Below are 14,418 nucleotides of genomic sequence, written 5' to 3'. Positions count from 1 at the left end.
CTAAATTTCAAACTACAAAGAACATTGTTTCCCAGAAGTCAATTTGTAGCAACACAGTAATAATAGTACCTTATTTTAACACTGGTTTTTTTGTTATTGTTTTGCTTTCTTTGGTGCCTTGCTACCTAGTCAGGATTCTCCCAATCTTACTCTCTTTTATTTGTGCCACTAAGGGTCCTCTTCACCAGCCTCCAATACATAAATCAGAGGTCACAAATTGTCCCACAGATGTATTTTGTCTGGTCTTTGTAGTGTTAGATTTTTCCCATTTAATTTTGATTGGTTCTCTGTCTTTTAAAAATGAGATTTTAGGGGCGCCTGGGTGGCGCAGTCGGTTAAGCGTCCGACTTCAGCCAGGTCACGATCTCGCGGTCCGTGAGTTCGAGCCCTGCGTCAGGCTCTGGGCTGATGGCTCAGAGCCTGGAGCCTGTTTCCGATTCTGTGTCTCCCTCTCTCTCTGCCCCTCCCCCGTTCATGCTCTGTCTCTCTCTGTCCCAAAAATAAATAAACGTTGAAAAAAAAAATTTTTTTAAATGAGATTTTATATAATTCAGGCTTTGTCTTATCTTGAAAAATTGAAATACCTGAGAACATTGGGCCTGCATTTCAGCATAACAGTTGGCTAAAGCTGAATAGTTGCTATCTCTTTAGAAAGTCACATGCTCACTCTTCAATTAGATGTCTCTTACATCAACCTGTGCGATTCACTATATTAACTGCCAAATCCTTCTAAACATTGGAGTTTGTGACCCAGGCCCAGACCTTCCTTTTCTCTCCACAGACACGGTTCTAATTGTCAGTGGAGAAGCAGCACATTGAAAAGCTGCCTCCTTATTCATCTTTAAGTGTTGGGTCCAACTTCTTTGCAATTTCAAAACCATCTGCAGTAGTCGCATCCAGTTTATCAAAATCTGGTACATATAAATTAGCAGCTTTGAGAAATTCTTTTTAGAAAGAATCAGTGTCTTGGTCAGAGGAAAGAATGCTTTCAACCTGCTAAAATAGCTTCTGTGTGAAAACCCCTTTTACGTTTCTTGAAAAGACTGAAGTTTCATTTAATACCAAGGTCTGTTTCAACAGTAAAAATAGTGGTTTTATGAGCTTTAAATAGCTGAACTAAAACAGATGAAGCCTATAGTAAGTACCCCTCGATGACTGCTCTGTTCTGAATTGTACACGATGGGATCTGTGACTGCGTGATTTAGTTAACTCTGTCTAAACTGTTACAATTATTTTGGGGCAGTATTGCTTACTTTTCGTTGACTGTTGTGTATATCTGGTATTACCAAGGAATAGAAGGCTTAGTTTTCCTCATGACTCAGAAATGAAATAGGTTCTGTGTTGAAGTATTTTCTGAGAAATTCCTTGGTGATGGAAGGAATGATCATCTTTGGACTTCACATGGCCTTCATTCAGATTTGGACTGGCCACTCTCCACTTGGAGTTGCACTGCTTACTGTTGCAGTTTTGCCCCTCAAGATATTCTACTGTATTTGCTCCTCTGTGTGCTTGGCACACGGGGCATCAGGACAATAAGCACATCAAAACCAGTTGGACCTCTGGCAAGCCACTACAGGTTTGAGGAGCTTCAGACTGGGTTCCCTTTCTTCAGTGCTACTTTGATACTCATTGCAAGGGAAACACAAATGGAAATGTTTAAAAGGCAATAAAAAGTAAATAAAATAAGAGAGAAATAATTTTAGGGCTAAAATACAAAAGAAACTGAACTCTTCTAAAAGAAGTGTAACCACAGGGGTGCCTGGCCAGGTCAGCCAGTGGAGCATGCACCTCTTGATCTCAGTGTTGTGAGTTCAAGCCCCACATTGGGGCATAGAACTTACTTTGAAAATAATAATAATAATAATAGAAGCGAAACCACTTAGATACTACTGAAGATAATCTACACATATAATCTATATTTCATGTGTTTCTGGAGTGTTTATCCTTAGAAAACCGTAAATTGATATAAACAGGTGAAATAGATTAGGAAAGCCATAAAGTATTTATGAATCCCAGAGCTTTGTAGATGTTGACTTAAACAGCATAATTAGCTTCTGAAGAGATTATGCCTGGAGAAGCAAAGCAGATATGAAGAGGAATGCATCCTAAGAACTTGAGACATTGTAGTTTTATTTTAGTAACCTGTAGCAGAAAGATCAAAGTTTGTTACTGCTATGTGTGTTATTTTCTTTGGAACTGTTTTGCTTAATAAAAGAATGACATTATTTGGCTAGTCCTCCAAAAACTGAGCATGTTTTGAGTCTGTACACTTGTTGAATCTTATGTACTCACCGTCTCTGCTCTTGTTGGGAATAGACTTCTTAAATCCAGCTATCACAATCTAGTTAACCTTAGAAAATTCTTGTTTCTGTTTAGGGAAACCACCTGCTTTTGTGAGCAGGCAGGGGTAACCCTAAACAGACCCTTTGGGAACTTCATTTGCTGGTAAACTCTGTATTCTCTTCCTGGGAATTTCTAACTCTGTTCTTCATTTTGATACACATTCCCAATATGAATTAAAATGATTCTACCTTATATTCTGCAGTTTTCAACCTGTTTTCTGGCCCTGCACATTTACATTTATTACAGTGATACATTGTGGTGGAGATTCATATATGAGGCTGTATGTTCTGTTGGAGTCTGAAAAGATAAAGCAACCTAAGAAATAATGATAGTCTGTGAGTGACAGTCCTGAAAAGAGAGCTCTGAACTGAGATGCTGCTATTGCATTTGCTTTAGGCCTAAGCAGTTCTTATGAATTATGCTCCTTTAAATTTTACGAAGAGGTCAAACCTTTGCCTCCAGATATGATTTTGAGGGCTATATAGTTGTATCTATTTTTTTTAAGTTTTGATTCATTTATGTTGAGAGGAAGAGCAAATGCGAGCAGGGGAGGGACAGAGAAAGAGGGAGAGAGAGAATCCCAAGCAGGCTCCACACTGTCAGAGCAGAACCCAGTGTAGAGCTTGAACTCATGAACTGTGAGAACATGACTGGAGCCGAAATCAAGAGGTGGATGTTTAACCAACTGAGCCACCCAGGCACCCCTATATAGTTATATTTAAAACTCATTATCCACAAAACCACAGTAGTTTACCACTTCACACATATTAGGATGGCCAAAGTTAAAAAGACATCGTAACATATGTTGGAGAGGAGATGGAAAAACTGGATTACTCCTACATTGCTAGTGGAATTGTAAAATGGTGTAGCCCCTCTGGGAAACAGTTTGGCAGTTCCTCAAAATGTTAAATATAGAGTTACCATATGACCAGTGTATACCCTTGAAAAATGAAAATATGTGTCCACACAAAAATTTGCATAAGATTGTTCATAGCAGCATTATTAATAGTACCCCAGAAGTGGAAACAGTGCGTATATCCAACAACTGATGAATGGACAAACAAAATGTGGTATATCCATACCATGGAATGTTATTTAGCAATAAAAAGGAATGACTTAGTGATAAACACAACATGCACAAGTCTTGAAAATATTACGCGAAGTGAAAGAAATCAGTCGCAAAGACCCCCATATTGTGTGATTTTATTTACATGGAAAGTCTAGAATAATCATATCTATAGAGAACATATATTAGGTTTCCAGGGACTGTGTAGAAAGGAGTAATAGGGAGTGACTGCTCATGAGCATGGAGTTTCTTTAGAGGGTAATGGAAATGTTCTAACTAAAATTAGTAGTGATGATTGCATAGCTCTGATAAACCCACCAAATTTTACACTTTAAATGGGTGAATTTTATGCTATGTGAATTGTATCTCAATAAAATTATTTTTTTAATCTCATCCAGCTTAAATTTTGGTGATGGTGACTGTATGTACATATACATACGTGTATGTGAAAAAAACATGTTACAGCAGGCACAGCTTGGTACTGTAAAAATATACCACACTTTGAAGGCTTTTTGCTGACTTCTGAAAATACCAAAGCAAGTATTTAACAATAATTTTATGACGTATTAATTTGATATTCACCAAATGATAAGTATTGTCATAAATGACTAATTAGGACTACTCTTAGCAAAAAGAATGACTACTTCTGTATTTCCCTCTGATTTTTTCAGTATCTATAGTCGGCATTAATGTTTAGTTTTCTCTGTTACTGAATAAAATTTATTTTCATCACTTACTGATAAACATGTGCTAAAAAGAAAGACTTTACATCCAATGTCCAGTAACTTGGTTTCCTTAACCATTCAACTGTAATCTTCCTTCCCTGAGTAGTTGAATGCTGAGGCTTTCTGTGTTCTTTCCTGGTACTTTTCCTTCTTCACCACATGGTGATGTTCTGGATGGTCTCATTCAGAAGCATCAAACACCAAGACTTGCACCCAGGTAACCTGGCCACGTAATAGCTAGAGCGTGATTACTCCAGTTTGGGAAGGGAGAGGAGATTAATGTTGTGTTGTGAAAGAGAGGCAGGAAATGGTGGGGAGAAGAGGCTATGGATTTGAGGTATGCAGGATTGTTGACATAGGGGAAAGAAAGTGGTTGAGGTTCAGAGAAAGCCGAATTAGGGACACCTGGCTGGCTCACTTGGTGGAGCGTGCAACTCTTGATTTTGGGGTTGTGAGTTTGAGCCCCATATGGGTGTAGAGATTTACTTTAAAAAAAAAAAAAGGTCGATTATACTTAGAAAAAGAGATTGCAGTACAAACAGTTTCTTTACTATTCCCTGTCACTGTTCATTATCAACAGATAATACATGAAGTATTTAGATGTGTTCCTTCTCCCGATTTATTTTAAAACTGAAATAAGTTATTGAGCATCTCTTGTGCCATAGACAACTCTATGTGCATTGCAGGGTTAGTTACAAAGACTAAGCTTTAGTCTCTGTTCTGGGAGAGGAGCGTTGTTGTTGGTGAGAAGAAACTGTGGACAGTCTTTTGACCCTACAGAGACAAAATCAGGTTTTCTCTTGAGAGTTCAGTAAATATTAGAACATAGGATTGTTAGTGGCAGTAGGAAATACTCTGCCTGTTTTTTGATGTCTGAAATTCCCTTCATCTGGAAATAATAGCATGTTCCTTTAAATTGAGATAAAAGATTTAAAATACTTGAGAAAAAGAATAATCAGATTTATTCCTAGTAGAATATACCCAAATATAAACTTCTAGCATCAGTTTTTGTTAGAAAAGAGTAGTACCAAAGATAACAAATATTTTATTAATTCAAAAGCTTATTTTGTTATTAGGGGAAATTATGTGCAGATGTATCTTTGTCTCATTCGTTCCCAGGTCAAACGCCATGCCACTCCTTGCTAGTCACACTCCACATTATTGGTAGTGTGGGCAAATTTATCACTCACATTAAAAATCTGGTAAGATTTACCAGATTCTCAATTCTCTGGTTTAATTTGTTCAGAGTTGGGTAGTGGTGCAGGAGTTTGCAGAGTTGGGTAATCATGGAGTAGATATTTTGCTGCCAACACAGTGCTATTTAAGCTGCGTTTTAAGAACTGGAATGTCCGGGGGCGCCTGGGGTGGCTCACTCGGTTTCATGTCCGACTTCGGCTCAGGTCATGATCTCGCGGTTCGTGAGTTCAAGCCCCGAGTCAGGCTCTGTGCTGATGGCTCAGAGCCTGGAGCCTGTTTCAGATTCTGTGTCTCCCTCTCTCTCTGCCCCTCCCCCGTTCATGCTCTGTCTTTCTCTGTCTCAAAAATAAATAAACGTTAAAAAAAAATTAAAAAAAAAAAAAAAACTGGAATGTCCTTTACATTGAAGTGGTCTTTAGCACAAAGAACATGGTTATGTGGGTGGGTATTTCAAGCGCTGGATTATTTCTTAAGGTCTCTCCCTATATTGGTCTTTGGGAAATTTAATGGAAACTACAGCTACCATGTGATTGAGAATCAGTGAGAAAGAAATGGCCACTGTGTTCTATGCCACAAATGTATATGCTTTTTTGGAAACATGCCATTGGTTTTTCAGAACAGGATCTTCAAACCCTTTGATTTTTTTTTTTTTAATTTTTTTTTTTTCAACGTTTATTTATTTTTGGGACAGAGAGAGAGACAGAGCATGAACGGGGGAGGGCCAGAGAGAGAGGGAGACACAGAATGGGAAACAGGCTCCAGGCTCTGAGCCATCAGCCCAGAGCCCGACGCGGGGCTCGAACTCCCGGACCGCGAGATCGTGACCTGGCTGAAGTCGGACGCTTAACCGACTGCGCCACCCAGGCGCCCCCAAACCCTTTGATTTTGAATGGGGTTCAGTCTCCTTTACCTTGAATGAAGTTCTGCCCAGCTGAAAAATGTATTATATGACTTAAATTGTTACTAATAAGCTTAAATAGTTCAGTGAAGAAACAAATTTACTAGCAATACTTCAGAAGGCATAATTTACAATTTTCAGAGACAAGGACATAGTACCTTTGGAGTTAGCTTAAATGATTAATTATATCCACTCAGATCAGACTGTATCCCAGTTTGGAGTAGTCTAACTTGAATTTTTACGTATGGAATGGAATTTGCTTGGCCTTTGAAAAGTTTTTGGATTGATGACATGTCAATAAATATTTTTCCTTGCATAAGCTCTGTCTCTTCATTTAAAAAAAATTGGGGGAGGGGGCACCTAGGTGGCTCAGTCGGTTGAGTGTCCAACTTCAGCTCAGGTCATGATCTCACAGTTTGTGAGTTCGAGTCCCGCATTGGGGCTCTGTGATGACAGCTCAGAGCCTGGAGCCTGCTTCGGACTCTGTGTCTCTCCTGTCTCTCTGCCCCTTCCCTGCTCATGCTCTGTCTCGCTCTCTAAAAAAAAATAATAAACATGAAAAGAAAACTTTTTTTTTTTTTAACATTTATTTATTTTTGAGAGACAGAGACACAGAGAATGAGTCAGGGAGGGGCAGGGAGAGAGGGAGACACAATCCGAAGCAGGCTCCAGGCTCTGAGCTGTCAGCACAGAGCCCGATGTGGGGCCAGAACCCACGAACCATGCAATCATGACCTGAGGTGAAGTCGGACATTAAACCGACTGAGCCAGCCAGGCATCCCGAGCTCTGTCTCTTCTTTGACAGGCAGGTATGTTGCTCCTCTGTTCTCACCTTGAAGAAGTTACCTGAAGTTGTGTTCCTCTTTAGAATTTAAGAGGAAAGTAAAAGTACAGGACACAGAATTTCATATGAGCATTTAGTTGCAAATGAGCCAGGTTTTTCCATGGACTAAAATAACCAACTCTGGAAAACCTGACTCTGAATTAGGGACTTTTGCCTTTATAAAAATTACTTTTTAGGAGCACCTGGGTGGCTCAGTCTGTTAAGTGTCCAGCTCTTGGTTTCAGCCCAGGTCATGATCTCACGACTTCCTGGGTTCGAGCGCCGCATCAGGCTCTATGCCGGCAGCATGGAGCCTGCTTGGGATTCCCTCCCTCCCTCCCTCTCTCTCTCTTTCTCTCTCTCCCTCCCTCCCTTCCTCCCCCCCCCTTCCCCTGCTGTCCCTGTTTCTCTCAAAATAAATAAACTTAAATTTTTTAAATTACTTTTTACGTAGGAAATTGAGAACTTTCTGATATCCTTTTTGCCATTTGACCTAATTCTTTTTTTTTTTTTAATTTTATTTTAAGTAATCTCCACACCTAACATAGGGCTCAAACTCATGACCCTGACATCAAGAGTGGTATGCTGTACCAACTGAGCCATCCAGGCACCCATGGCCTAATTCTGTCCAGAAGTAAGGGGCTTAACATTTTAGGCTTTTTGATTCTCTAAAGAATGAGACTTCTTGCTGGATGAGAGTAATAGCTAGGAAAACCATATATCTCATATAACTTGACTATGTCCCTAATAGAGATAGGAAAATATTTATCAAACTTTTCTACAAGTGGTAAAGAATTTATTTGGGGAAAAATCAAGGATCCAGTGTTTCAGCCAAATTACTCACCAAGCATTTACCAGATGCTTTCTGTAGACTTAACTACTGTTCCGTGCACTACGGTGTTGATTACAAAGATCAGCTACGTGAGCCCCACATTGAGTGTAGAGATTGTTTTTAAAATAAAAATTTTTAAAGGGAGGGGCTCAGCTGATAAAGAATGTGACTCTTCATCTCGAGGTTGTGAATTCGAGCCCCACATTGGGTGTGGAGATTACTTAAAAAATAAATAAAAGTGAAGTTTAAAAAAAGAGCAGCTACAGTCTCTGCCCCAAATAAAAGAACAGAGACAATATTGAACTTTTTTTATTTATGTTTGAGAGAGAGGGAGAGAGTGTGAGCAGGGTGGGGTGGGCAGAGAGAGAGAGGAAGACACAGAATCAAAAGAGGTTCCAGGCTCTGAGCTATCAGCCCAGAGCCCAATATGGGGCTCAAACTCACAAACTGTGAGATCATGACCTGAGCTGAAGTCGGATGCTTAACCAACTGAGCCACCCAGTTGCCCCAGTATTGAACAATTTTGTGATACATAAAGTGCTTTATTATTTATTTTGACACTTAACCTCATAAACCTGCTAGAATGGCCCTATTTTTCTCATGGGGGAAACTGGAGCTCATAGAGATGAAATCATCACTTGCTTGGTAATTAATGGATTTGAACACAAGTCTTTCTGACTCAAACTTTACACATACTGCTTTTCTGAAAGGCAAGAATAAGCATAGATAGAGCAAAGTATGATGGTTGCTAGATGAGTACTTAACAAAATACTAAGTTCAGAAAGAAGAAAAAAATTTTATGAGGTATCAGTAAAGACTTTGGAGGGGGATTTAGTCTGACCTTGGGTAGAATCTGTTTTTATCATCAAAATACCCTCACCTGAAAGACCTCAAACATACATTTTGGGTTTGGGAGAGTTGCCAAGCCCTATCTCTAAGGTTTGGGTTAGAACTCTGGGGTTCCCAATTTTACATTTGAGACTTTAAAGTTTGTAAAGGTGATTTAGGAATGTTTGCTACACCCTGTTTGGTGTAGAGCTTCACCTAGAATGGGGCTGCACTCAGATTTGTTTTACTGACCTCATCCCATTTTCATCCCTCCCTACCTCCAATTATGTTATGGTAAGAATTTGAGATACAGCGTCTTCAGGATGATGTGGACATAGTCTTATCCCTTCAACTTCAAGGTTGCACCAAGTGGTTGCTGAATGATTGGAAAGCCTAACCTCTGTCTGATTTAGCTTGGAAACTCCAGGCTTTGATAAAATGCTCATTCTTCTAGAAAGTATCCTGTAGTTTGGGAAATAACTCCTAAAAGTAATCAAATATTTGTAGGAAGGAAGGAAATGACCAGGCACTGGGAAATTTTGCAGGCCTATGGGGTGGCTAGAGTGAAGATGGCAGATATGAGAAAAACATGTTCTATTTAAATTTTGGCTAGAGCGCCTGGTAAATGTTTGGGGCAGAAAAAAACTAAGTTTGTAGCCTGAAATAATGATACCATAATCCTGACAGGCTCTTTCTGTCTCATTCTCCTTGAAAGGAAGAAACTGGAATTCGTATTTATTCAAGATAGTTGATCCACCGTCTTGAAGTGGTTTTTATAAAATTCTTAATTCTGGATAGCCAGCTTTAGGAAAACATTTTGCCAGCTGTTGGTTACTTGAACATTCCCAAAATAAAGGTAAATGAAAATAAGATAGACGGTTTCTAGGTAGCAGTGGTCTTTCCTGAAGTTCTGTTAACTATTTTTCCTGAATGTAGACAGGTCCATGTATCCAGAGAGATTATTACTGTGTCAGTCTCTGTGTATGTACACATATATGTGTTGTACAGGTGCTTCCCTCTCCCCCACCCTTTTAGAGTTGATGGCTTTGTCCCTGATTGTTCAGTATAATAGTTTGCAGATTCACTAAGAGAGCCTGTGTAGTAATGCTTGCTTTATTTTTTTTTTCTCTTCCACTCTTGTTTTATTTTTACTTTTTTTTCTTTGTGATGTGACATTTTCAGCTGATGTATTGAAAGCAAATCCTTCTAATTTGGGAGCCCAGATCACAAGAGTGAGTTTTTCTACTAGTGTCTTTAGCTGTATATCTTTTTTTGTGTGTGTCTTTCCACCCTTTCCCTTCCCAATTCAAAAATATTCAAAACACATTTCATAAATATTAGATATGAAAATTCCTCTGTCTGTTGAACATCATGCCCTTCCACAAAGCAATGTCCACTTTATATCGGGTCAAATTCCTTTTCCTAATGCTATTGTAAAAGCATAGGCTAATGTATGTGTTTTGTTTTGGTTTGTTTTTTATATTATCTAGTGTGTTGGAAATAATTTTAGTTCTGTCTTCATTGCAGATATGTCTGGACTTTGTCACCAGTGTGTCATCAGCACTGTTCTTTTTTGGTTGTTGTTGTTTTGTTTTGTTTTAAGGAAAATTATATACTAGTTTCTGAGAATAAAAGATTCATTCTTTTATCAGGATTTTAAGTAATAAATCCTTTGACTTATCTCTGTTCTCTCCTCATCCCCTGGATGTTCCTCTCAGGGCCATGAAGGAATGGAAAAGCTATACATATTACTCTCTAATTTCAGCAGACTGACCAGACGTAAGTGGTCAGACTGGTGAGCTCTGAACATGCTAGCATTGGAAGATGGTTTGTGTGATAGTCACAGGAAAACTTCATGCTGAAAAGAAATAGCACCTTTTTATGGTGAAATAAAAGTATGCTTTCTATTTGTTTTGATTCACATAACCTCCCCATGTAAGCTGTACATTGCTTTTTAAGATCTTACTCCTGGGTAATTTTCTGTACTAGCCTAACCCCTTTCTGTTCTCTTTGGCTTGTGTTATTACAATTTATCTCATGTTCTGTTTGTTTAGTTTTGCATCCTGGAGGAGCAGGTGATTAAATAGTCCCTTTTTTTCCTCCTAATGTTCTAAAATGTGCTTGTTGTATCTGAAAACATTTAATTTTGCCCAGTAAAGTAAATGGTATGCTGTCCTAATTAGAAAATGCAGGTACTCCAAGTGTTTTATCCAAAGTAATCTGCCATTGTGGTTTCAGTTACTGAGAGTATTAAACAGTGTGTTCTATGCTAGCACTATAACCATTGATTGAGGGTAAATATTCTAAAGGCCTTGTTTTCAGGATCCTCAAATTATTCTAAATCACCCACCCTCTGTTCCCTTTGTTTTTGTTTGTTGTTGTTGTTGTTGTTACACCAGAGGTTGAAAGATCTCAAGCAGAGAGAGTTTGCTCGAAATGTCTCTTCAAGATCCCGCAAAGATGAGAAGAAACAGGAAAAAGCCCTTCGGCGGCTCCATGAATTGGCTGAGCAAAGGAAACAAGCTGAATGGTGAGGATATGTTCCTTTATTTTCTTTTTTTTTTTTTCCTCTCGAGTTTTTATTTTTATTTATTTTTTTGAGAGAGCACAACAGGGAGGGACAGAGAGAGAGGGAGACAGAATCCCAAGCAGGCTCTGCACTGTCAGCACAGACCCCTGTGTGGGGCTCAAACTCACGAACTGTGAGATCATAACCTGAGCTAAAAGTCACGAGTCAGGGGCGCCTGGGTGGCTCAGTTGGTTAAGTGGCCGACTTCGCTCAGGCCATGATTTCACGGTCCGTGAGTTCGAGCCCCGCGTCGGGCTCTGTGCTGACAGCTCAGAGCCTGGAGCCTGTTTCAGATTCTGTGTCTCCCTCTCTCTGACCCTCCCCCGTTCATGCTCTGTCTCTCTCTGTCTCAAAAATAAATAAACGTTTAAAAAAATTTAAAAAAAAATAAAAAAATAAATAAAAAATAAAAGTCACGAGTCAGATACTTAACTGAGCCACTCAGGTACCCTGAGGATATTTTCTCCCAGAAGGTTCTACAGATAGTTATAATCCTTAAGATTTCATATTATCATTTAAGATTTAAGATTTAAGAATTATAACCCTTGGGGCACCTGGGTGGCTCAGTTGGTTAAGCATCTGACTCTTGATTTCAACTCAGGTCATGATCTCACAGTTGTGAGATCAAGCCCCTTGTGGGGCTCTGCTAGGCATGGAGCCTGCTTAAGATTCTCTCTCTCCTTCTCCCTCTGCCCCTCCCTCCTGCTCACTCTTCCTGTCAAAAAAATAAAAAAGGAATTACAATACTAATTAGTGTATCTTTCTTTCAAACTGAAAGCATATCTGTAATTAGAGTGTAATATACTGATGAGGAATATGCACTTCTGAGGCCCTATCCTACCTTCTGTCCGACCTTAGTTATCTAAGCTCTATGCCTCAGTTTCCTTATCTGTAAAATGGAGATGATAATAGTAACAATTTACCTCTTACAGTTGTGAGGAGTGATTATCTTTTCATCAAAAGTGCATTATAGGGGAGCCTGGGTGGCTCCGTCAGTTAAGTGTCCAACTCTTGATTTCAGCTCAGGTCATGATCTCATAGTTGTGAAATCAAGCCTCACATTAGGCTCCACACTGGGCATGGAGCCTGCTTAAAATTCTCTTTCTCCCTCTGCCCCTCTCCCCTGTTCATGTTCATTCTCTTTCTCTCTCTCTCTCAAAAAAAAAAAAAAAAAAAAGGCCTTAGAGTGCCATGCCATAGAAGATGCTCAGTAAATCGATAAATTCTACAAATATTTTTCCCATTTTTCAGCATTCTTCTGTAGAAAAGCACATATATTACAGTATTCTGTTTTATAGCTAAAAAGTACTGGCGCAAAGATTCAAGTGTTATAACTTCCTTTTAAGTACTATACAGTTAGTAATAACCACTAAAACCTAAGTATTCTATCCATTTATTTCTCTGCAGGTTCCTACCTTCTTGAGTGTTCTTTTTAATCTTCCTTCATGGTTCTTGATGATTATCAACTTGGGAGCTGGTATTTAGCCTTAAGTGGAATTTACCCCACCTGGGGCGGAATTTCCAAGCAACTAGACTTTGGGGACCCAAAGCATCTGAGGATTCATGCAGTATGTGCCCTGATCAGAAAGACTTAGGCCCCCATGTTTTGTTTGTTTGTTTATTTTTTTCCAAGTTTATTTATTTTGAGAGCACAAGCAGGGGAGGAGCAGAGAGAAGGCAGACAGAATCCAAGCAGGCTTCGCGCTGTCAGCGCAGAGCGCGATGTGGGGCTGAACCCATGAACCATGATATCATGACCTGAGCCAAGATCAAGAGTCAGACGCTTAACCGACTGTGCCACCTAGGTGCCCCCCATGTTTGTTTTTAATGGCTGTCCAGGATCAAAGGAAGTAACTGGTTACAGTAGAAAGAAACTATGACTGTGGTTTTTTTTTGTTTGTTTTTTTTTTAACGTTTATTTATTTTTGAGACAGAGAGAGACACAGCATGAATGGGGGAGGGGCAGAGAGAGAGGGAGACACAGAATCGGAAGCAGGCTCCAGGCTCTGAGCCATCAGCCCAGAGCCCGACACGGGGCTCGAACCCGCGGACCGCAAGATCGTGACCTGAGCTGAAGTCGGACACTCAACCGACTGAGCCACCCAGGCGCCCCTGACTATGGTTTTTAAAAGTTTACAGCCGGGGCGCCTGGGTGGCGCAGTCGGTTAAGCGTCCGACTTCAGCCAGGTCACGATCTCGCGGTCCGTGAGTTCGAGCCCCGCGTCGGGCTCTGGGCTGATGGCTCAGAGCCTGGAGCCTGTTTCCGATTCTGTGTCTCCCTCTCTCTCTGCCCCTCCCCCGTTCATGCTCTGTCTCTCTCTGTCGCAAAAATAAATAAACGTTGAAAAAAAAAAAAAAGTTTACAGCCAAGTTGGGGCCACAGATACCAAGTTCCTGGACTTACTAGGTTCATTTTGTCTCTGGATCCTTTTTTTACTTACTTCTCTGAGTGTTTTGGAAAAAGAAGGAAGGGAGAGAACACATAGTATAAGTTGTGAAGCAGAATTAACTGCTGAGCTCTAATGTTGAGTTAAACTGCCTATAAACTGGTTCTGATTCCTTCTTTGGGCAGCTTTTTATATAGTAACATGTTACTCTTGGGCATATCACAAAGCTGTCTTCTCAAAAAGTATATACCAGGTCATTTTCTAATTTAGGACATATTTTAATACATGTTTTTCTTCAGAAGTGTCTTGGTAGTTGTCAGTTTCATAAGCAAACAGTTAAAAGATGACCAAGTAATCTCTTGGGAGAATAAAAGAAGGTTTGACCAATCATCAGGTATTTCATTGTCCCAGAATTAATAATGCATGACCCCATCATATGTATTATTGAATTAACATGGTAAAGAGTAAGCAAAAGAACAAAATAAGATCCCTTCTTATTCACCTAGAGGGTCTCTTTGCCTGCCATGAGGTAGGTTTCGTGGCACAGCGTGTCTCTTGCTATCTAAATCTTTTGGGTTCCTGTCTTTCATTAGCAAGAGTTTTTAGAAAACAAGGGATAACATATCATCCAAATATATGTAGTCCCTGAATTTAGGATAGCTTGTAGCTAGGGATCAGATAACAAGACTTCATCTAAATAGATACCTGATAAGTTTACCTTAAGTTTGGCTTGAAAGGTACCTTAAGTGT

The 14,418-nt window shown here is 39.6% G+C and overlaps 1 protein-coding gene across 4 annotated transcripts in view; it reads left to right on the top strand.

The window, feature by feature from the left end:
* Positions 1–14,418, top strand: part of GPATCH8 (G-patch domain containing 8) — a 103,008-nt gene that overhangs the window by 81,310 nt on the left and 7,280 nt on the right. For all 4 annotated transcript variants that reach the window (XM_047093577.1, XM_047093580.1, XM_047093578.1 and 1 more), the window contains one exon: positions 11,112–11,242. In XM_047093577.1, coding sequence (XP_046949533.1) covers positions 11,112–11,242 — 131 coding nt within the window. The remainder of the gene's footprint in view (positions 1–11,111; positions 11,243–14,418) is intronic.

Source organism: Lynx rufus, unplaced genomic scaffold (assembly GCF_022079265.1).
Source record: "Lynx rufus isolate CCGP_SWC_20201006 ecotype Redwood Valley unplaced genomic scaffold, mLynRuf1.p SCAF_34, whole genome shotgun sequence".
Classification (NCBI taxonomy): Eukaryota; Metazoa; Chordata; class Mammalia; order Carnivora; family Felidae; genus Lynx; species Lynx rufus.
This window is presented reverse-complemented; position numbering and strand designations above follow the sequence as displayed.